At 43.9% G+C, this 21,740-nt stretch overlaps 1 protein-coding gene across 3 annotated transcripts in view; it reads left to right on the forward strand.

Annotated features, from left to right (window-relative positions):
* The window catches only part of ULK1 (unc-51 like autophagy activating kinase 1), a 115,195-nt gene that overhangs the window by 43,501 nt on the left and 49,954 nt on the right, over nt 1-21,740 (forward strand). For all 3 annotated transcript variants that reach the window (XM_067539774.1, XM_067539775.1, XM_067539776.1), the window contains 5 exons: nt 1,592-1,624; nt 2,302-2,338; nt 11,428-11,601; nt 14,056-14,129; nt 18,315-18,416. In XM_067539774.1, coding sequence (XP_067395875.1) covers nt 1,592-1,624; nt 2,302-2,338; nt 11,428-11,601; nt 14,056-14,129; nt 18,315-18,416 — 420 coding nt within the window. The remainder of the gene's footprint in view (nt 1-1,591; nt 1,625-2,301; nt 2,339-11,427; nt 11,602-14,055; nt 14,130-18,314; nt 18,417-21,740) is intronic.

The following is a 21,740-nucleotide window of genomic DNA, read 5'->3' on the forward strand; positions in this document are numbered from 1 at the left end:
GGGCCTGAGTAGGATTTGAACTCCTCCGGGACATTTGGAGGAGCCTGTATCTTTGTTTCGGTCTAGGTTGCCCTACTCTGATAGAAAATACTAGGGTACTAGTATTGTGGTTCTACTGAGTCTGTCGCTTTCTTCACAGCTCCTGTCTGCTTTTTCCGGGACAAGGAGGTTGAGAATAACCCATTCAGCAAGGGGATAGGAATGATAACACCTCTGACTCACCTTCTCATGGTAGTTCCATGCTGTTAGGAGTTGAGAAGCTGCTAGTATAGAACGACTGTATAAATAGCTGCTCCCTTCAATGGATTCTTCTAAAAAGCTTTCTCCATTCTTAACACTGCTCCCCAGGGCCTCATACTTGTATGTAGTGTGCAAAGCCAAGACTGGGGACTGGTGGAGAGGGCATTTCAAGGCAGTGCACGTAACACTCTAGAAGAACAGCTGTCCATTTGGGATTTGCTGCCAGACTTGGCTCTCACCAAGTTGCACGCTTAGAAAGAACCTTAGCCACATGCTGACAGCATGCCCTCTGATTTGTTGGTGTCTTTTAAATATTGCTCTGTGTTCACGTCTATTTAGAAATAAGGCAAAAAAGCTACACTGGTAAACCAAGACTTCAAACCGAATCTGCAGTCTGTGTAAACACAGCATAATGTGATCAGGTGCACAGTTGCACTAGGATTCCCCGGTGCCTTACTTGAGGGTAAGGCCCCACAGGAAAGGCCAAGCACCTTCAGCAGTCTAGGAAGTGCTGGCTCTCTGTATGCCTTCAATTACTGAGTCATGTTATTGTTAGAATGAAATGTGTCCCAGAATCATACCTACAGCAGGGCTACTGATTCTTTAGTTGCTCCTGGAGTCCTTGATTTTTTTTTTCCTAACAACTCCTTTAAGATACATTTTAATTAGAAATGTCTCTAACCAAACGCCCCAGATTGAACACGCTGAGCGAGCTTGGAGTTTAGATCAACCTTTGTGCTCTGCCCTCCAACCTCCCCAATGGGCAAAACCAAGATCTTTCCACACCTGAGCTAGGGGGTTTTGAAATGCAGATCCCAATTTTGTATCTCAGCTGCACCTCCAGTTCTGATCTAAGTGCATGTTCCTTTACCCCTTCCCCTACATAGGTCTCCTTGTATGGAAATGGCTGCTATGAAGTCTCAGAGGGCTGTATTAATGAGGCATACATGATTAAGAGTTTAAACTGGTGTGTCAGCATTGGTGTCACATGCAGCTGGTAATCGCTGGGAGCCCTAAAGGAATACCAGACCAAAGCTGCAAGAAGAGAGACTTGCATTGTTAAAGGGATATGCTCTCAGAAATGGATTACTTGCTCAACTCTGTGTGAAATACTTGGCACATACTTAGCATTTTCATCTTCACAAACCTTCATGAATTAATCCTCGTAACACCCATTGCAAGGAAGATGTGTGATAGGTTCCCCAACCCCGTTTTGGGCATAATGAGGCAGAGATGAGGTTTTACCCGCAAAGTGTACTCACTTTCTTTTTTCCTTCAGTTGCACAATGGCTTTAATTTTTCTGAAACCTTCAGATGCTTAAATCTTCTTTTGTTTTTTCCTTTTCCTCAGGAACTGGCAAACTCTGTTTACTTGGTTATGGAGGTGAGTTATTCTGATACACAGGCAAAGCAGACAGGCCTTTCGCTTGGATAGATCTTCCCTGTTTTATGGCCTAGTTGGCGTTCCTCTTGCTCTCTTGAATGTGCCGATGCACACCCGTGAGGCTGTAGGGAGGTGAAGAGCACTAAGTTCAAGCACAACAGAGCTCAAGCACTAGTCTTTTTTTTAAAATCCCTTTATTGCTGGGCTGCCCTTTTAGTACAGACTTGACTGGGAAGACTTTATCTTGAAGGGGGATATAGGTGGCCCAACTACTAATTACTACCGAGCAAATTCATGGGAAGAACAACTTCTCCACACATTGTAGTTGTAACGCTTCCAACCCTCATATATACCCTGTGCTCTCTTCAAACTGAGATATCAGTGCACTTTTCCTTACTGTTGGGGGAACATAATTGAGTCGGCTTGGAATACTTATTCATAGTCACTCCCAGGTTCCTTTCCTGATCCCAGTTCCATGTTGTGCTTTTCATTCAGGCCGTGGCCTTTCAGTTTTTATGTATACATTTCTATTTTTGCTCCCTTTTATTCATATATTAGTAAAATATACACATAATTATGGAGTCCCCATCTTACTTAATTTGGCTTGCTCTGTTCTTTAAATCTTTGCCACCCTGCCCAAAGCTAACTAAACTTTCGTTGTTCTCTTCTATTTCCAGTACTGCAATGGTGGTGACCTAGCTGATTACCTGCACAGTAAGTAGACCAATGGGGAGGACATCCTTTTTGTTCCAAAGGAAACATTTTACATTTTTCCTTGTTAGAGTTGTTGGAAATAGTGAAAGATAAAAATATCAGAATGACCATACTGGGTCAGACCAATGGTCCATCTAGTCCAGTATCCTGTCTTCCAGCAGTGTCCAATGCCAGGTGCTTCAAAGTGAAGGAACAGAACAGGGCAATCATCAAGTGATCCATGCCCTGTTGTCCAGTCCTAGCATCTGGCAGTCAGAGGCTTAGGGACACCCAGAGCATGGGGTTGCCTCTCTGACCATCTTGGCTAATAGCCATTGATGATCTATCCTGTATGAACTTATCTAATTCTTTTTTAAATCCAGTTATAGTTTTGGCCTTCACGACATCCCCTGGCATCGAGTTCCACAGGTTGACTGGGCATTGTGTGACAAAGTACTTCCTTATGTTTGTTTTAAACCTGCTGCCTATTCATTTCATTGGGTGACCCTTGGTTCTTGTGTTCATCTGATCCTTTCTCCTATCAAACAAATACAGCATAATCGCTCTTCTGCCGAGTGCTTCTTCATTGGTGAATGTATGTACGCTTTGCAGATAGTTAAGAGAATCCAAGTCCATGGAAGCTGACTAGGATTGCCTGCAGGCTCTGCAAGTTAGGTCAATAATGACTATGGGAAATGGGCTGCTGTCAGCAGTTACCCTGTTTAATCTATATAAGGTCATTGTAATTAGACTGTTTATTGGAATTCCCCCAATGGCGACAAGCTGCTTTAGGCACAACTGACATCCTGCTCATCAGCTGAAAAAGAAATTCAAACTGTTAGTTTGTTCATACCAACACCTTGCACTTGCATAGTGTTTTATCTTCAAGGAGCCCAAAGGAGGATGGGTGTTTTATGGTTTTTTAAATAAATGTAAGCAAATTGCAGCCACCTCTAGGGTGTAACACCCCATCTATTTAACAGTACATGGAACCACTACCCAACAGTAGAGGGTAGGAGGTTAAGAACAGTGTGTATCCAATTGAAATGCCAGGGGAAATTTAGAGCCTGCACAGTGTAGAGTGGGGATAATTACAAACATTTAGAAACCATTGTATAGCGCAATATAGGAGTCAGAGGTTTTTGACCTGTATGTGTAAATTAGCTTCAGGGTAGTAGTGGTAGCGGCTGTGTGTCCTCTTCTTTCATTAGACTGAGCTGAAAGTAATCACCTGAAAGTAACTTGTGGTGCAAGGACTAAGACACTGATCCTACAAGCTGTTCTGCCAGTCCAGAGACCCACTGAGCAGCTTGCAGGATCGTGGCCTAAATGAACATCATCTAGAACAAGGCTCCTATTGAAAGGCAGATGTTTGACACCGCTGAATGGAGAAGAGGAGAGCCTGTTCCCTGGATGCTTAACTAGAACTTTTGCTAGAACTATGCTGGATTTAAAACTTATCACCCTTTGTAAGTGTTTTGTTTTTGTCTTGCATGCTGACTAAAAGGTTAAAGCTGTCCCTTAGTATTAATTAATCTCTCTTTCTGTGTAGCTTTTGGGTCATGTTTGTGCCAATGCAGGGTGTTTTCTGCATTTGTTGCTAACAATATGAGAAGGTATTAAAATAATAGTAATAATAATTTTACTGGATGTTACTTGAGGCTTTTTATTTAATTAGATGATGACTGGAAACTATGGAAATTGGAGGATTAAAAGCTTAAATTCACATTTGCCTCAGAGCTAACATTAGCATCAGTCCTGAATTTATCATTTATGGGAAACTAATGTGCTCCAGCCATTCATATGGGATAACAAATGACACTTAACTGTGGATTTTAGTCTACAGAAGGGCATTGGTAGCTGAAGAAATGTGAAGAATCATTTTACTCTTCACATAATTTTTGTAGAGATGAGTCAGAGGGGATCTAGACCTGCATTTTAATGTTGAGTTTTCCATGCTTGATGTTAGTTCTGTGGTGATGATTTCATATCCATTAGGTACTGGTGGACATAAATGGAACCCCTTTCCCAGAGCAGGCACAGTTTCATGAGTACAAGATTAATGTGTTTGTACTTTAGAGCTTTTATTGCTGACTACAATTGGAATTTTTAATAATAGAGCACTTTAAAAATAGCCAAAACTTAGTTGATTTACTATGGCACTAAAATGGTTTGAGTAGACTAACTATGGTCTGTGATCCATAGCAAAGTAATGGGGGTGCAGTTGGAGAGACAAGAGATAAGGAGTGTATTGAAATTTAGGAGTCCATGGTTTCAAGCAGTCTCCTGAGCTGTGTGCACAAGATTTTGTTTCCATGCACAGTTGCAAAGTGTCTTGCACACAGGTGGCTGCTTCTGCCCATGTTGTGTGCAGCTAAGGAGGCACAGTGAAAATTTGAATTGTTGGGTGGGATTTTCACAGGAGCCTGAGTGAGTTAGGACCACAAATCCCACTGTAAGCCAATGGGATTTGTGTTCCTACATCACTTTACGCACTTTGGCATATTACACCTATGGTAGTGAACTTTTTTCATTGGAACTGACCTAGAGCAATGGTTCTCAACCTCTTTGGGCTCAGGACCCATTTGTAAACCTTCATGGCCTGGCATGACGCAGTAAATAGCTTTAGCACAAAAGACATCTGGCTTACTAAATATTTCCAACCCATGGGGTATAATATACACTTGCGCATGCCATCATGGTGGCTTCTGTGGTTCGAGTCCCACAGGACTGGCTGGACTCGGCTCAGCTCTCCACTCCGGTTATTGCAACCTGGTGCGTGGTGTTGAAGTGCCACTCGTTTAAATTCGGCCCAGCCATGCCCCTCTTCCCCCAGGCTTCTCACACAACTCTTTGACACGTTCTGATGACCCAGTTTTGACTCATGGGGTAAGAAACTCTGTTCTAGAGGGTGAACCACAAAGCCATGCATCTGACACACAATCGCGTACGTGTATGCGGACACACATGCACCCTGTTTGAATGTTAAGCTTCCAGTCTGGGTTTATACAAGATGCACCTGCTTGTGTTACTATTCATACGTGCACACCATGGCAGCACAAAAGTGGAGCGTGCTATGCAATTAGGCTGCTAATTAAACTCATTTGCTTGTTATCATGACTGGCTTTCTCTGCATCCAAACTGACTGTAGTAAGGAGACTTCTAGAAGGTGACATTTAATTTTAGTTGCCATTAAACCTCTTTGTTTTTTGGAGCTTTAATGTCTAATGGGCTGCTGGTTGCTGCTTTGATCCCTGGTTACTCAAAGGTGGTTATGTCAGGCTTGTACCTTCCCTAAAATTACTTGACTTTTTACAATGATGAGGAGCATCTACCAGGGAAGAATAAATTGAAGGGCATGTGTAGTCTCACTTCTGACTCTTAAAATCTAGGGGCCAGTTATGAACAACAGTGGCTAATAAAACATCAATTAAATTATATGCACCAAAGGGAAAACTTCATAAGATGAACTCCATATATTAAAAAACAAAAAATACTGATCCTTATCCAAACCTATTTCTAGGGAAGTTTTTTTACCAGCAGATCCTGTCCCCAAATTACATAGGGGAGAGACATCTTTTAGGGTTGTATTCAAGCCATTCAGTGCTCAGACCTCTGTAGGATCAGCAAGTAGAAGTTTCAGAGTAGTTAGTTTTGCTTTTAAGATTATTCAGGCTGCTTTAGCTGTTTGTTTTTTAAGTCTCTCCACATCCGGCCACCTTCTCCCAAGTTCCTCTGCTTGGCTTGGCAGCTTGTCTCCAACGAACTTCCAGGACGAGTTAGCTAACAAGGAAATGAGGCATGGAATCTTCATCTCTGTTGCCTTGGCAACATCTGCTTGAGCCCTTCCTATGTCATGCTGCTCTGTTTGTATTGCCATTTGGCAGGGTGTTCCCTTACTGCCTGGGTGCAGGCACTTCCCGGCCAGTATTGATGGAGTGTTTCTTTTCTTAAAGCTCATCCCCTGACGAGCATTTCTGAAAGTTCGTGTTTCTTCCAGTGCATTTCACTGACGTACAAAAACCCAAACAAACTTCTCATCGATAGCCTGAATTCCTGACTATAGGGAGCCGCTACTTGACTCCACTAATTTTTATAGCTGCATCGTGCTCTTTCATTGTGGCATCTCTTTTCCCATCCATTCATGGAGTATTTCTGTAGGTAATTCCTGTTAATGCTAATGTGAGCTTCAAATGCAAATCTCCTTCTTTTTATTGGGAGAACAGGCTCTGAAACCTACAGATCCATTCCGCCCTCTAATTATAAATGTTAGGTGAGGTTTTAATTCTCCATTGCACCCGAAGGAACTCTAATTCACCCTCCCATCACAGAGCGAAAGATGTGTGTATGTTCTTCAGTGTAAAATGTGTTTGTCTGGGTTTTGCGGGGTGTTGGTTTTCCCCTCCTCTTCAGTCCTGTCTCTTGGATGCTTAATTGCACTGCTTCTAGTGAACAGGAATTCACCAGGCCAGGATTTTGCTGTCGAATTTGTCTTTCCTTTTGGCAGCTCTGTTGACTTCATCTTCAGTTGTAGCTCGTCTGGTGTCGAGTTGAGGTGAGAGAGTCTGGTACAGCTCTGCATAGTCTGGTAGGTTAGCGGAGTAGTGGAAAGCCTCACACAAGTTGCTGGTCTCAACGCAGAAGTAACTGGATGAAATGTTATGGCCTGGGTTATGCAGAAAGTCAAACTAGACAATCTAATGATCCCTTTAGGCCTCCACCTCTGTACATCTATTGGTGGTGAGGCAGACTGTAACAGTTTATATACTGCCTTTTCTTTTTGGAGTAGCTATCTTTGTGAAGAGAATTTCTCACCAGAGCGGCGTGTATCTTTGTTTGACCGTTTGACCATGATATTTGTGACCATGGGGGCTGAAATGGGTGTGTAATAACTACTGTCAGTTGAATTTTAAGGGGTTAGGAAAGCTGCAAGAAGGAAGCTCCTGAGCTCTTGGGCAGCCCTTTGCGAAAGGGGGTGAGGCATTTCTGCATAGCTTTGCTCCACGTGTCTGGGTATCCTAGCATGTGCAGTAGGCTGTTCGGGGGAAGGGAGGGGGTCAGACGTGTGTGGTGCAGCAAGGGGTGTGTGTGTGTGTGTGTGTGTGTGTGTCAGGGGGTTTGTATAGTGGTCTCTAACTGAGTTTTAAGATGGAATTTAGGAGCCTTATCGGTCCTGACTCAACGTCATTGACTTCAATGGCCTTTGGACCAGACCCATAGTGAGGATAGACCCAGCTGACACTTGTGAGTAAGATGAGATGTTCCTCTTCCTCCCCTCCCCCTCCCAAATAGCCTTTCCGTAAAGTTGTCACGTCTCCCTCAGTGTGTCTGTGCTAGGGTCAGCTGATACAAGCCCCCTGTGTTTGCTCTTGCTCACCTTGCAGCCTGCGGGCAGGTAAAGCAGGCAGTCCTTCTGTGTCCACAGAGCGCTGACCAGGGCACTTTTCCAGCCCTCCGTGAGCTCTGAGCCATGCGGGCCTCAGACTGACCTGCTGTAAATATTTGCTCTGTTCTACTGACCTGTCTAGCAGTCCCCAAGGAGTAAGCTGAGTGGCTTGTCGCTGAAGTCAAGCCCACAAAAATAACCGCAGGGATATCTTTACTTCTTAGGTATGGCAGAGCAAGGCTTGGGAAACGGTAACACGGTCTTGCAGAGACTGCATGCTAATGGCGCACAGGTTGGGGGGCGCCCAATCTCCATGGCATATTTAATACCTTACCTGCTATGCTATGGTGAAGATAAGTTAAGGCTCCCTCTTTTTATAGGAATGCTTGCACAAGTGCCTTGCTTAGGATGAGGATGTAACAGCAGAGGAGTGTTAAATCGGATCATGCTCCACTTTGCATGAAAGGCTCATAAATTGGACAGGTCTGCTCTGCTGTATTTTCTCCCTCCCTCTGCTTCTGGAATACCACCCAAGAGATCAGCCACAGGCTAACCTCTGCACATTACTGCTCTTCAGAAACCTTTCTGGTTGGATAGGGACTTTCCCAGTTTCCCTGATCTGTTAGCCCAGCAGGGCAAGAAAATCTTGCTAGACAGCTAGCGTGGGGACTAAACCAACTAGCCAGAGGGCAAACAGGGAAGGTACAACTGGGGAAACTCTACCAACAAGATCCAGGGGCTGTGCGCTTGTGTCAAGCATAGCCACTGGGAGGTGGGAAGGTGCCAGGACTTAAGCCGTGTGTTGTTTCTGCCTCTGGCTAGTGGGGTTCTGGAGACTCTGACTGTAAGGGAAAAGGAGCATTCTGTCTGTTCCCATCTGTCCAGCAACTCATGAGAGAGGAGTGGGGCCAGCAGGGCAGCAAGAGGGAACTTTGCCACTCTACCCCTCCAGAGCCTCTTGGCTGCTGCATGGTGGGATGGGGGTGAGAGATAAACAAGAGCTAGGAAAACTCTGTTTTTCTTTTCTCGTGTTTTTTTGGAGTGAGGAAAGGGAGTTTCCTCCCCAGCACTCCCCATCCTGCAACTCTTTCGCAACTGACAGCAGCAGCATGAAACTGACTTGATCTTTGGGTTTTGTTGCTGCCCACAGGGTTCTGAGTAGCAGCGTCTGTGCAACGGACCTCAGTCTTGTATCAGTTTTATTCTGCTGCTGCTTTGTAGCTTTGCAAAACCACAGCAGATGCACTGGAGCAGTCTGTCTGCCAGTTCAAGGCAACAGCTCTGCATTGGTTACATTCTTCTCATGTTTGGAAGGTTATATCTTCACAAGCTTTACAAACTTGGCACTTAACTTTTGTTTAAATGAAAGCTTAAATTCTGCAGAAATTTTCTCTGGTGGGTTTTTTTACATCCCCATATCAGTGTAAAGCAATAGAAGATCAGCTCCTGGTTATGTATTTTTAATGTTTGGGGTGGGGAGATGGCTTATAATGCGTTTAACTCTTTTAGTTGCTAAATTGTATGGAAGCAGGTCAGAGAGTGGAACACCCTGAAAACATTGTGGCATGCTGGTGGATCTGCAGGTCAGAACAAGACTTTAACAAGACAGTTTAACTACTAGAGGCAAACTGTATTTAGCCAAAGGCATCTATAATAGCCTGCTAGCTTGACAGCATAAGAACTGCTGAGTTTAGAGTCCTACTTTTTTGTTAGGCAGATAATGAGACAGTGGGCCCATTAGAGTTTTGGATCCAAAATTAGTCTTGAAAGAGATTATTTGTAGAGAGGGAGGGCGTGTCTTCCTCTTTTAGTGATGATTCCAGTTCCAAAGGTTCTATAGCAGATTACCGGGGTCGTGTTGTCTGTTCAGAAGGCTTGATGTCATGGTTGTAGACATGTCAACTGTGTCTTCTAATCAGCTAAGACATTGAGAAGATTGATGGTCCAGTGGTTAGGAGACATATCTGGGACTTAGAAGACCTGGGTCCAAGTCTCAGCTCCACCATAGACTTCCTGTGTGATCTCGAGCTGGTCACCAAGTTTCTTTGGGTCTTTGTTTCCTCCATCTGTTAAACTGAGGTAATAGCATATCTGTACCTTGCAGGGATAAACCCATTAAAGACTGTGAGGAGATCAGATACGGTGGTGATGTGAGCCATAGATGGATGGAGCGATATGTGGAACAGTTTATTCATGAGAAGTGGCAGGGAGGATAATGTAACCAGCTTGTTAGACATACTGGGCCAGTCTCTTTGCTGATGTAAATCAACATGGCTCCATAGACATGAATGGAGTACTACCCTAATGTACACTAAGTGAAGATCACCTGAGAGTATGTGTTGGAGATGAGGCCATGCTTTTCGTGTGGGATACCATCAGGATTGGTAAGAGCAAAATTTCAAGATGCCTTTTTAAAAATTGGTGTGTTTCCATTCACCAACTCTCCACTTCCCCAGAGCAGGCGTCTTGTAAATTCCAGTAGAGTGCTGGCTCATGAGAACAGAGTCCCGCGAGGGAGGAGAAGCGACATGCACCTGTACATTGGTGTCACATGTATGAAGCAGTGACCAGCTGGTAGACAGAGTGACATTTTAGGTCTGCTAGTCGTGAGTCTCCCTGCGAAGATTTGGAAATTGGGATGGGAGTTTGTTTTCTATTCCAAACACTGTTCCGTCAGCCCACGTCTCTTGCTGTTTCCCATGCACATATTTTAAAGTAAAATATTTAATTTCCTGTGTCCTGCTAAAACAGCTTCAGCCCTAGTCTGTGTTTTCCTAAGGATTCCTCCACATTAGCTGAGAAGGTAGAATAGTATTTTGATGTTCTTGTCATTATTATTAGTTTAAGGCCTTACTGGAGAACAGCTGGAGCAACATTCATGGAGCCCCCAGTAATTACAGGGTCGTTTATGAGAGAGATGGTTTTATTCAAGTGAAATGTATTTCTTTGAACTTTATTTATTCTTGAATGTTAGCATCCATCCAGGAAGGCCTCAAAGCGTATTAATATTGAGGCTTGTTCTGTGTTCAGTGGGCCGGACCCCACTTTTGGTAGGCGTGTTATGCAGATGTGCTTGCAAAGGTCGGCGGGGGAGGTGGGGGGAAAGGTGAGGATTTGTAAAATAGCTGGAGTTAATTTTGGATCAACCTCATTAGATGTGGGAACCCGTTTAGCTTCTTGATCCTTTCAGCATTTCTTTGTTTTAGAATCAAAAGGTCCTCGAAAGCCTGCTTCCCAGGAGAATGCAGTTAGCTGCATGCACATTTTATAGAACTTTATTAATTTTTTTAAAAAGCTTATGAAAAAGTTTACTTAAGAAGTTTGAGAGCTGTTTATATTCAGCCTTGTCCCCGTTGGTGTATACTGTTACCGGGCCAGATCTTCCACCGGTGTAAATTGGTGTAGCTCCACCAAAGCCAGTGGAGCTGCCAATGAAGTCAGTGATGCTATGCTTATTTATAGTAGCTGTGGCTCTGGCTCATGGTTCTTTACACCATTTCAGATACGGAGGACAACACAGTCTGGCCACCCCTACTTTAAAGGCTACTCTTCAAGAACCAGTTAAAGAAAAGTTACATTTAGTGACTTCCTTACTGAGTAGGCTGAAGGGGCGCTGGAAGTGCTGGATCCCGAGTTAGTCTTGTTCATCACTGTGGAGAAGCTGCCTTCGGCTTTTTTTAGTGATGGCTGGCGTTACAGTTGTTCTGTCTGTTTTTCCTTCTAGCTATGCGGACGCTTAGCGAAGATACCATCAGGCTCTTTCTTCAGCAGATAGCAGGTGCCATGAAAATGCTACACAGCAAAGGTATCATCCACCGGGATTTGAAACCACAGAATATTCTCCTTTCTTACGCTGGAGGCAAGAAGTCCAATCCTAACAACATTCGTATAAAGATTGGTAAGAACCTTTCCTTGTGTCCTGTTTGAATAAACACCCTTCCCCAGGAACAATCAACATGGCTTTGGTAATGGCTAACTGGCCAATCCAGACTGCTGCAATTGGGTAAGAAACAAGAGACTTGATCGTAGGGGAATTAGGATTAGTTTTCAGACACTGCAGTGGAATGGCTTGAAAGCTCTCAAGATCAGATCCTCAGCTGATGTGCATGGGTGTAGCGCTGCTGAAACGAGTGAAACTATGCTAGCTCACACCAGCTGAATGTCTGTCCCCATGTTTCCAGCTCTTCTCTTTCTTCACCTCTTCCAAAAGAAGCAGATGCTGATCGGCATAGTGCCCTGCCGGACAACTGTTGTGGTTGTTTTAAATTCTAGTGCATCTGCTGCGTCCACCCAAGCTCCCCATGATGCTTAATTGAAATCATGAGTAGTCATGTGGATTACATATAATGTGACTTCTTGGCCTAAAGATGGGTATTCAGATATGGAGCCTTTCATCTCTAGGCCCTGTCTAGGCTAGGAAAATAGCTAGCACATTTTTTAAACATGACCTAACCTATTTTAACTAGCATGTCTTTTCTTTTTAAACGTGCCCTATTTTGCTACTCTAGCAATGGCCAAAGTCGTTCGTTCCAATCCATCCTGGGTCATTAGTGACAGAGTTCTTACGCTCCGGCAGTTCGGTGATGTATGCAAAATGAGTTGGGTGGACACAGTCCAGTTACAAGTTGAGAGACGTCTTTCTCAGGAAAACCAGTCATAATTGCCATTCAGTTCCCCCCCTCACTTGATAACAATTGTCTAGGCAGTGATATTGATTTGCCCTGGGCTTTTAAACCAGAAGTGGGGCATGTTGGCAGGGTGAGGTAGAAAATTCTGGTGTCCCAAGACTGTTATCCCTACATACTTCATGAACACTAAGCTCTGATTTAAAAAACAGCACGTATGATGGCTGCCATCTTGGCTGACACCAGGGATTGAATCAGAAACCTCTAGAACTAAAAATGTATGTTTACAGCTTAAGCTAAAGAACCAGGTTCTCTAGCCGGGGGGTCTGTGATGGACCCATATCCTCTGTGGATCAAGCACAAAGGGGGACATGTAACATATGCTGGTCAATGGGTTTCACAAACACACACAAGAAACCCAGTTATTGGGCCCAAAGTCCCTCTGAAAGGAGAGCTGCATAGTCACATCTTGAGTCATGGACACTTGTTCAACTATACTGCAAGTCGAACAAATTGATTCTGACACCAATTAAATTACACCGTGTTCTGTTTCAGCTCTGTCGTGTGGAGAAACATTAGTGCCTTTTGGCTGAGAAACGAGGTCTGGTGGAGAAGACTGTTTGAAATTTTGAAGTGTTCTCCACAGTTCAAAGATGGATGGAAAATAGACGTGTCTAATGACTCACAGACGCATAAAAAGGGAGGGCCATCTACACAGCAGCCCTAGCTGAAGTGTGCTGCATTAATCCGAGTTCATCATACCTCTGACACACGTTTCCCTAAGAAGGACCGCGTATGGTCCAGGAGTGGGACTTGTCAGACATAATATCCTTTTAATGACAGATGGCAGTATAAACAGCCGTGTCAAATAACTCTTGCTTGAAATATCTAGTAACCTTAAAGGAACATCTAAGCATCATATGATCAGATGCTGAGTAACCTGCAGATAAAAATCCTTTTAGCATTCATAGACCCTGGCTTTTCCATGGTGAACTAATGGCTCAGCTTTTTTTTTTTTAAACATGCTCTGCGGAAAGCCAGTGTTCTTGCAGTGTCTTGGTATACAGATGATAATGTTGTAGCTCTTCTCCGTAAACAGTGCCATGCACTACAAATGAGCATGTTCCAAAGATACAGGTCGTGGTGGGTCCCTTCTAATGTTTGTTATGTTGTGGTCCAACCCTGCCTCCTGCCCTACATAATGGAGTGTAACTATCAGTTGCCCAAATCTGAAGTTGAGGTAGCAGCAGGTAATGAGGGAAAAGCTTTCAAGCTATGCCAGACCTTCGTTGCATTCATAAATCTCGGACTAGATGCTCAGCTGGTGTAAATTGGTACAGCTCCATTGTGGTCAATGGAGGCTCACCAGTTTCCACCGGCTGAGAATCTGGCCGCTGCAGTCCACCTGACAAGAACAAGCACTGAACAACAGACACAGGGAAAAATACTGACTGCAGACACCTTTAAGTGAATTGGGATTCACTCCTTTCAACACAGAATGCTTTTTGTAGCTTTGTTTTCTTAACCCTTTCTGTTGTATGGAACAAATAATAATAGTGAGAGAAACACTCAGGGGTAAAGTATAAGGTTTGTATTCAGAATGGGGGATGTACCTTTGTACTGAGGGACCATGCTGGGGATTTAGGCCTGGGACACGCTGAAGAAAGGTTGTGCTTCTCTAGAACTGTTGTCTGAACTTGGGCCACCTCTTTTCTTTGTGTATGTAGCTGATTTTGGATTTGCCCGGTACCTGCAAAGCAACATGATGGCAGCAACGCTGTGTGGCTCACCTATGTACATGGTAAGTTCGCTCTGCTTACATATCTTTTTGTGGTCAAACGGCTGTATTGTATAGGCTAGCAAAAAGCAGGCCTTTCCCGACATGGGGAACCTGCAATGGTTATTTAGATTATGCCATTCAAAGCTCTGTACAGCCATTAAGCATAGTTCTTCCTTTCCTCCGATACCTCTTCCTGAGATCTGGATTTCGTGTTCTTAAAGCTGTGGTTGTAAGTGACACCTTACTGGGAGACCTAATAGAAATGCTCTGAGCGGCAAGATGGCAAAGAACTATGCTGCTGTGCTGGCATCTGCCTTTCAGGCAACCACTGGTAAATAATATTAGACTATTGATTGACCCCACTCAGAAATTGCATCTTCCATATAGGAACACCCAGATCCGTTTTAGCAGTACTACCCTACATGCTTGTGCTATTCATTTATGCTCCTCCTTAGCAATTTGTTTGTGTTTTTTACTTTTTGTAGGATTCCTTTTTGATGTTTCAGGTCATTAAAGGTTTCCTGATGTAGCCATATTGACCTTGTACTATTCTTTCTGTCTTTCCTTCGCATCAGCATAGTTTGCAGTTGTGCCTTTAATACTGTCTCTTTGAGGAACTGACAGCTCTACTGAATTCTTTTTTCTCTTCGATTTTCTTCCCAGAGCATATTTAATACCAGTTTTGTGAATTTGTCAAAGTCTGCTTTGTCCTTTATTCTGCTGCTCTCGCTCCTTCCTTTCCTTAGAATTGTGAAATCTATCATTTCATAATCACTTTCACCTGAATTGCCTTCCATCTTCCTACTCGCTACCAATTCCATCCTATTGGTCAGAATCAATTCTAAAATGGCTGTTCCCCTGGTTACTTCCTCCACTTTCCTAACAAAAAGTTATCCCCACTACATTCCAAGAACTTACTGGAAATTTTGTGTTTTGCCGTATTAATTTTCCAACAGATGTCTGGGTAGTTAAGTCCCCCTTTTCTACCAGGTCTTGTGTTTTGGATATTTCTGTTATTCTAGAAATGTCTCTTCCATCTTCTCCTCCTGATTTGGTAGTCCATAGTAGATCCCTACCATGACAGCATTCCTGTCTCAGAACAAGTGTATATATTCCTGATGTATAATGAAACACCTCCTCTCTTTTTACCCTGCCTGCCCTTCATGATCAAGCTATTTCCCTCTCTACCAATATTCTAGTTGTGAGACTTATCTCACCAAGTCTCTGTGATGGCAATTAAGTGATACTTTGGCTTATGTACTAATACTTCCTGCTTTTCCTGTTTATTCCCTATACTCCTTGCATTTGTGCATAGACATCTCAGGATGTCAGAAAGAGTTTTGTTTCCCATGAGTGAAGGAATAAAGTGGGACTGATGGAAGAATTGTAGCCTTACAAATCTTGATTAGAAATCTGTCCTGCATCAGGCTGAGCTTCAGTAGCAGGCTACTGAGACAGGAGGTGACACCTGCTTTCAAACAAAGGAGACCTCACTAATATGTGTTTAAAACAAGCTATAGAGGAGGTTGTAGGATAGCAGGGAGGATTGTGACTAGTTGAGAATGTAGGGCTATGTTAGGAATCTGGCACAATGCCTGCGCCTCATTGCTTTCTATATCACCCTCTCGTTGTCACAAGCACTAAAATTAAACTCCAAACTGGAGAGAATTAGGGATATAAATATCTGGGTATCTGCTCTCATGACCCATCTCTCAGGGAGAGAGGTGAATTCTCAGCTTTCCCTGTGGAGCCTTGACAGTATACCTTTACAGTCTTTAAACCTGCTGCTAAATATATTTTGCAGCCTAACCTAATTCTAAAACAATGGCTTTAAATGGAGTTCGCCTGGCTTCTCTTGCGATCTGCATCTGCGCTGGGCCTTAGTCACTAATTGAGCCCGTTGCTTGAAGGATATTTGCTTAGATTGCAAACAGACACACTAAAAAAACCAAACAAAAAAACCCCACCCACAATACACAGGGATGAAATGTAAGGTGGCACGTGCTTATTCGTGTACATGAAGTCAACTGGTCTAAAATAACCTAGGCGTGGCGCTCACACCAGGGCAGCAAAATTAAAAATGACCAAACCAGGCCTTTGATCTGGTAGACGTGACTGCTCTGCAAGAAGTGTGTGTCTGAAAAGCAAGCAGGCGATGCTCTCCTGTTAATTCAGGCTCGGATTTTCAAAGGTGATATGGAGAATTAGGTCTGCACTACAGAGGTAAGTCGGCTTACCTGCATCCCTCACGGCTGCACGATGTAGTTAAGCCGACTGAAGCCCCATTGGTGACACAGGTAGGTTGACTGAAGAATTCTTCTGCTGGCCTAGTTACCGCCTCGTGGAGAGGTGGATTTACTACAGTGATAGAAAAACCCTTCCGTCACTGTAGTGAGTGTCCACGGTGCAGCTGGGCCGCTGCTCTCTTTCTAGCGTAGACATAGCCTGAGATATCTAACTCTCATTGAATTTCAATGTGGTTTAAGTGCCTGCTTCCCTTAAGCTGCTTTTGGAAACACCCCTCCCCCCCCAGCCTCAGCCTCCATCCACATGTATTACACTGTGGTGGTTAGCTCCACTGCGTTCAAAACTGCGTCTCTCCGTGCGAACCAAAGCAAACCCTGACTTCCTCTTGCTTTATTGTTGAAACCTGTTGTTTGTTGACTGTGCTGTATATAAGGGTGATGTAACTTCTTCCCTCTTGAGAGACTTTCTTGAACTGTCTATTTTTAGTGACGCTTTTTCTTTTATGTTCTCTTGAGAGTAGATCAGATCTCCGGCTTGCTTGTAAAAGCAGTGGGGGTGGGGAGACTTTTGTGTGTGTAAGTACACTGGGAATTCTTTTTGGATTTAACATGTTCCAGGTTCTTGGATGAAAGGTGAATTTCTTGGGAGGGGAGAGGGTGTGAAGTTCTGAGTCAAATGTGTTCCGAGTTGTGGGAGGCATTCAAGGGTTTTCTCTGCTGCTGTCGTGGATCCCGGTGTGTGTGCAAGGCGAGCGACAGATAGCAGGGGTGACCTCCATATTCCCTATTCACATGTCCCCATGCATGCTCCTAGCCGGCCCTGTCGTAATAGATGGAATGAAAGCAGCAAAGAGTGCTGTTTACCCGACCACTAGGGAAAGTGGGTCTTCATCCAGAATGGTCCTGAGCATCCACATCTGCCGTTGACAACCATTTCCTGGACTCTGTTTGGTTTTGAGGCAGTGTTAACGGGCATTGACCATTTCCTGTCCATGCGGTGCTCACAGTGGGGTGTCCTACTCTCCCTGTTTGGTCCCCTCTCTCCCTGCCCCCAGTCCGACTGGAACAAATCTTTTCTTGGCCGTTGCCCTGTGGCAGAGCTAGAAAACTGATCCCCTTCTATGCCTGCCTCCTATGAGCTTTAGCGGAAGTGTCTTTTATAAAGATAGGTTTTAAACTAGCCTGTCCTTCTCCCACCTTCACCTCTGCACAGATCCAGAGGCATCCTGCATTCTTTGCTATTGATCACTCTGAATCCATGTTATCTTTAGCTTCTGGAGCAAACTGCAGTGAGTAGTGGTGTGCTCATAGAAGGTTACAGACCACAGAGACTGTGGAGAAGCAAGATCCGGACTGACCTCTTTTGGGTAAACACATGGGCTGCTTTTGAATGCAAGTCATGTCCCGTGGCATGACTATTGCCCCATGTCACAGCTGCCTGCTTGAGTTAGCTTCTTAAGAACTCCATGGAGCAGAAATGCCCTGAGACACAAGGGTTGAGTTACCTGTACTAACTTAATCCTTTGTTTGTTATGGCTCTAAGTGGTAAAGTTGTGACTTGAATTTTGAGTGTGTGTGTTCGCATTTGCTTTGTTTTAGAAGGGGTGTCTGTGCTATTCTAAAGGGACTCCTTTGTTTGCAGGTTGATTTAATAGAAATTATAATAGCTGAGAAGAGAAAACACTGTTTTGCCTACAATGCATCAGGCCAAAGAATAGGCAGTTTTGTGTGCCTAAAGTAAAACCATACCTCAGTTAACCAGATTAGAGTTATGAAACTGCCTCCTTGCTAATATTAACGCAGTACTTTAAGACAGAGAAAAAAAAATCTTTAATCCCTTTTCTTTTGTGGAATCTTGGCCCAGTGCTTTTTAAAAATTAGGGGCTTCTGTTTCTCTAGTAGCTGCCAAGAAAAGAGCCAAGTCTTTATAAACAAAGCTCTGTGTTCTCTCTCTATGCAGGCCCCAGAAGTCATTATGTCCCAACACTATGACGCCAAAGCTGACCTCTGGAGTATAGGAACCATCATTTACCAGTGTCTGACAGGAAAGGCTCCCTTCCAGGTGAGTTACTGTGTGGTTATTAATGCTTGATGAGTTTCTTGCTGTTTTTTATCCATTTCACCAACTCCAAGGGTCACATATTAAGTACAAGGAACCCAGTCTCCAGGCAAGTCAGCCTGTCTGTCTCTCATCACATTGAGTGAGATACGCTCATTAATTCTCAAGAGAATGGGATGCTCCATCTATTTCAGTGTTGCAGATATTGATGTAGGCTGATGCTTCTTCTCCTGACTTTACCTCAGGGCAGTGGGGAAAATGTATCCCCATGTGCATGTGTTCTTGTGACAGGCCACCTTTTGAGATGATCTGGACCATTTAAAGCAATAGCGTCCCCAGCAGCTTGCTTTAAAATCAGTTTCCCTTTATGACTGTGCACAGGGAATAATATATATAAAGTATAAAGACAATAAGCAAGATAAAATAATGGTAAGAGAACTATTATGGATTGGTATGACTCTGGTTTGAAACGGTGCATTGTAACTCAGAAAGCCTGGCTTCTGGAGTAGATTAGGATGGTTTGATTGGAGAAGTCTTCTGTGTCTTTTTCAAGGCCAGAAAGGGACCATTATGAATCTAGTCTGACCTCTTGCATCTAACACAGACCTTAGTATTCCTCCTGTCACGCCCGTAACTTCTGGTTGAAGTAAAGCCTATCTTTAAGAAAGTCGTCTATGCTTGAGTTAAAGATTTCAAGCGCGGAAGAATCCAGCACATCCATAGATGAATTGTTCCAATAATTAATTACCCACGCTGCTCACCTTGTTTGCATTCAGAATGTATCTAGCTTCAGCTTCCAGTTCTTTCCTCCTGAGCACCAGTTGCTCACATATGGGTATACTCATTTTATTCCTCTTCTGCCAAGCTGCGGGGGTCCGTGATTTCCTTCACATATCTTTTGAACCCCCCAAATCCTCCCACTCCATACCCCTTTCCCATGACATATGCACACATTTAAAACCTTCCCCTAGCATGATCGCCACCCTTCTAGCCACAGTAGCATTGTCAAGGAGCTTTCTTTTGGAGCCTATCCATTCAAGTTGATGGGTGCATCTGCTGAGTGCTGTGCAATTTGCATCCGGCTTCTCAGAGGAAATTTCACACTGCAGCCGGGAGGTGAGATGACAATGTGTGTAGGCATAAGTCCCACCCAGGAACCTGGTATGTACTCAGACAGCTAGCCCATACCTTAGCGGTTATACTGCTATTTTTAGCAAGATCTGCCTACACGTGCGGAAACTGCACCTCCCAACTGCAATGTAGATCTACCCACAGTCTCGGTGTATGAGCTCTGCAGTGTTCCCATCCCTTCTTAACCCAGAAAGCAAGAGACCAAGAATCAAAGCACCTGACATGAGAACTTCACTTCTTCTCATCAGACATGAATTAATCTTAGGCTTTTTTTGGTTTGTTTGTTTTTGGTGGGAGGTGGGGGTTAATTTTGAAATCCTATCACTGTTGCAGTGACCATTGAAACCTGATTCTCCCCCGCACCCCCCCAATCCATCCTAATGACTGACTCACTGAAAATGAAAACTCAGAGAAAACTCTGCAGTGACATAAGCCCGGTTTTATGAGCTGCTGGATTTTCTGTGCTTTGGACTCCAAGCTTTCGCAGTTTAAAGGGAGATGGTGAATGTTATAAAGTTATGTAACTGGGAGGGATACGGTGAAATCTTACAGGAAGGAGTGTGGCGGTAAACGGAGGCTTTTCTTTTGGTTTGGTCTTAGTGCTGAGGGCATGGTTTCCTTCCTAGATGCCAGGGTTATTTTTTCATCTCAGTTTAAGGATGTCTAACAATACTTTCTGTGCTGCCCACCTTGTTCTATAACGAAAGCAAGCCTTCATCTTCACTGGAGATGTAATTCTTGGTTTTACAATATCTCCTAGTCTGCACGAAAACTTGGAATGTCTCATAATTGCTGATTACATTTTCTTCTTCAGTCTCAACATCTTTGTTTAGTTGGGAAGTAATAACTGTTAGGAGAAAAGAACATAAACATTGTGTGTTTATTTAAAATAAAGGTGTGTGTGTGTGTGTGTATACACACACCAAGCTTTGCCCCGGTATGTGTGGGAGACTCACACATATAACTGAGCTCCTTGCCCACTGTTAAAATATCACAAAGCTCTACACAAACTACTGATTTAAACTTCCTGAGCACACTAACTTGGTAGGCCAAAGCAGGCATCGTAGGCATTTTGCACTCAGCAGTAACTCACATGCAACCGTGGGACAGCTGACTTCTTTGAAAAGCCTTAGGTGGTGGTGTTGTTATTCTGTGACCAATGCCTTTTTAACTAAATGGAAATTTTCACGTGGCAATACTGGTTCTTTTTAGAAAATTGTTTTCATGGGAATATTTCATGGGAAATATGTTTCCCAGCCTCTTGTACTCAACTCTGCCAGCTAGTGCCTTGGACTCGGGGTCGGTCAGAGAGGGCAGTGCAGGATCAAAGCTCTGCCTATTTATTTGCCGTCTTACTTATGTGTAGATGAGGGTAGCCCAGCAGCGCCTCCACTCCCTTGGGCTGTATGATCAGCAACTTGGATAGCTTGCATAGGGAAATAAGAGGGCACCTACCTCCCTAGCATGAGAAGAATGACTTCAGAAGATTCTGTTAGGCAGAGAGACAGTGTGCATTGTTTGGAATGTTAGTGGTATATATTGCACATCTGTCTTGATTTCCTTGCCTCTATCTTTTGGGGGTTGTGCTTTGGCAACAAAATACTGAGTCCTGTTTTGTTACTACAGTAACCATTATGAATTTGTTTGATCAGGGAGAAAGCAAAGCCCAGTCCAGATGGTCCTCTGAGTAGGTGTGTGTGTTGAGAACAAGTGTGTTTACACTTAAGACAGAGGTTACCAACTGCTTTTCCCAGCCTGTAAGTTCTAGGCAAATGAAGCCTGCCTGTGGCAGGTGTTGGAGAGCTAGTTAAACGTTAAAGGATTTTATTCCCTCTTTTGCATCATTGGAGGCTTTGCAAGAGCTGGTGCAACGGGTCTGGGAGTTGAGAGGAATCAATTGTGTAAACAGTCTGGGAGAGTGGGGAGAACATGGAGTGCAAAAGTTGGTAAGGTGCTGACCGGACGAATCAGGGTTCAGTTTCAACATTTCTGGGAGGATTGCAGAGCAGCAAAATGAGCACCAAGTAAGGAGGTGGCAATAGTTTTAAGTGGTGCCGCCACCAGACCCACCTGGACAGATCTGCCAAGGAAAGAAGATAAAGAGGCAACTGTATCCCTCCTGTCCTTGTAAAGATCTGGCTTTCTGCTGTGCTGCTGAGGCCTCTTGGGATGTGCCTTGAGTGGATTCTGAACTAA

The sequence above is a fragment of the Emydura macquarii genome, unplaced genomic scaffold (assembly GCF_026122565.2).
Source record: "Emydura macquarii macquarii isolate MOO-44397 ecotype Brisbane River unplaced genomic scaffold, CSIRO-AGI_Emac_v2 contig_554, whole genome shotgun sequence".
Lineage (NCBI taxonomy): Eukaryota > Metazoa > Chordata > Testudines > Chelidae > Emydura > Emydura macquarii.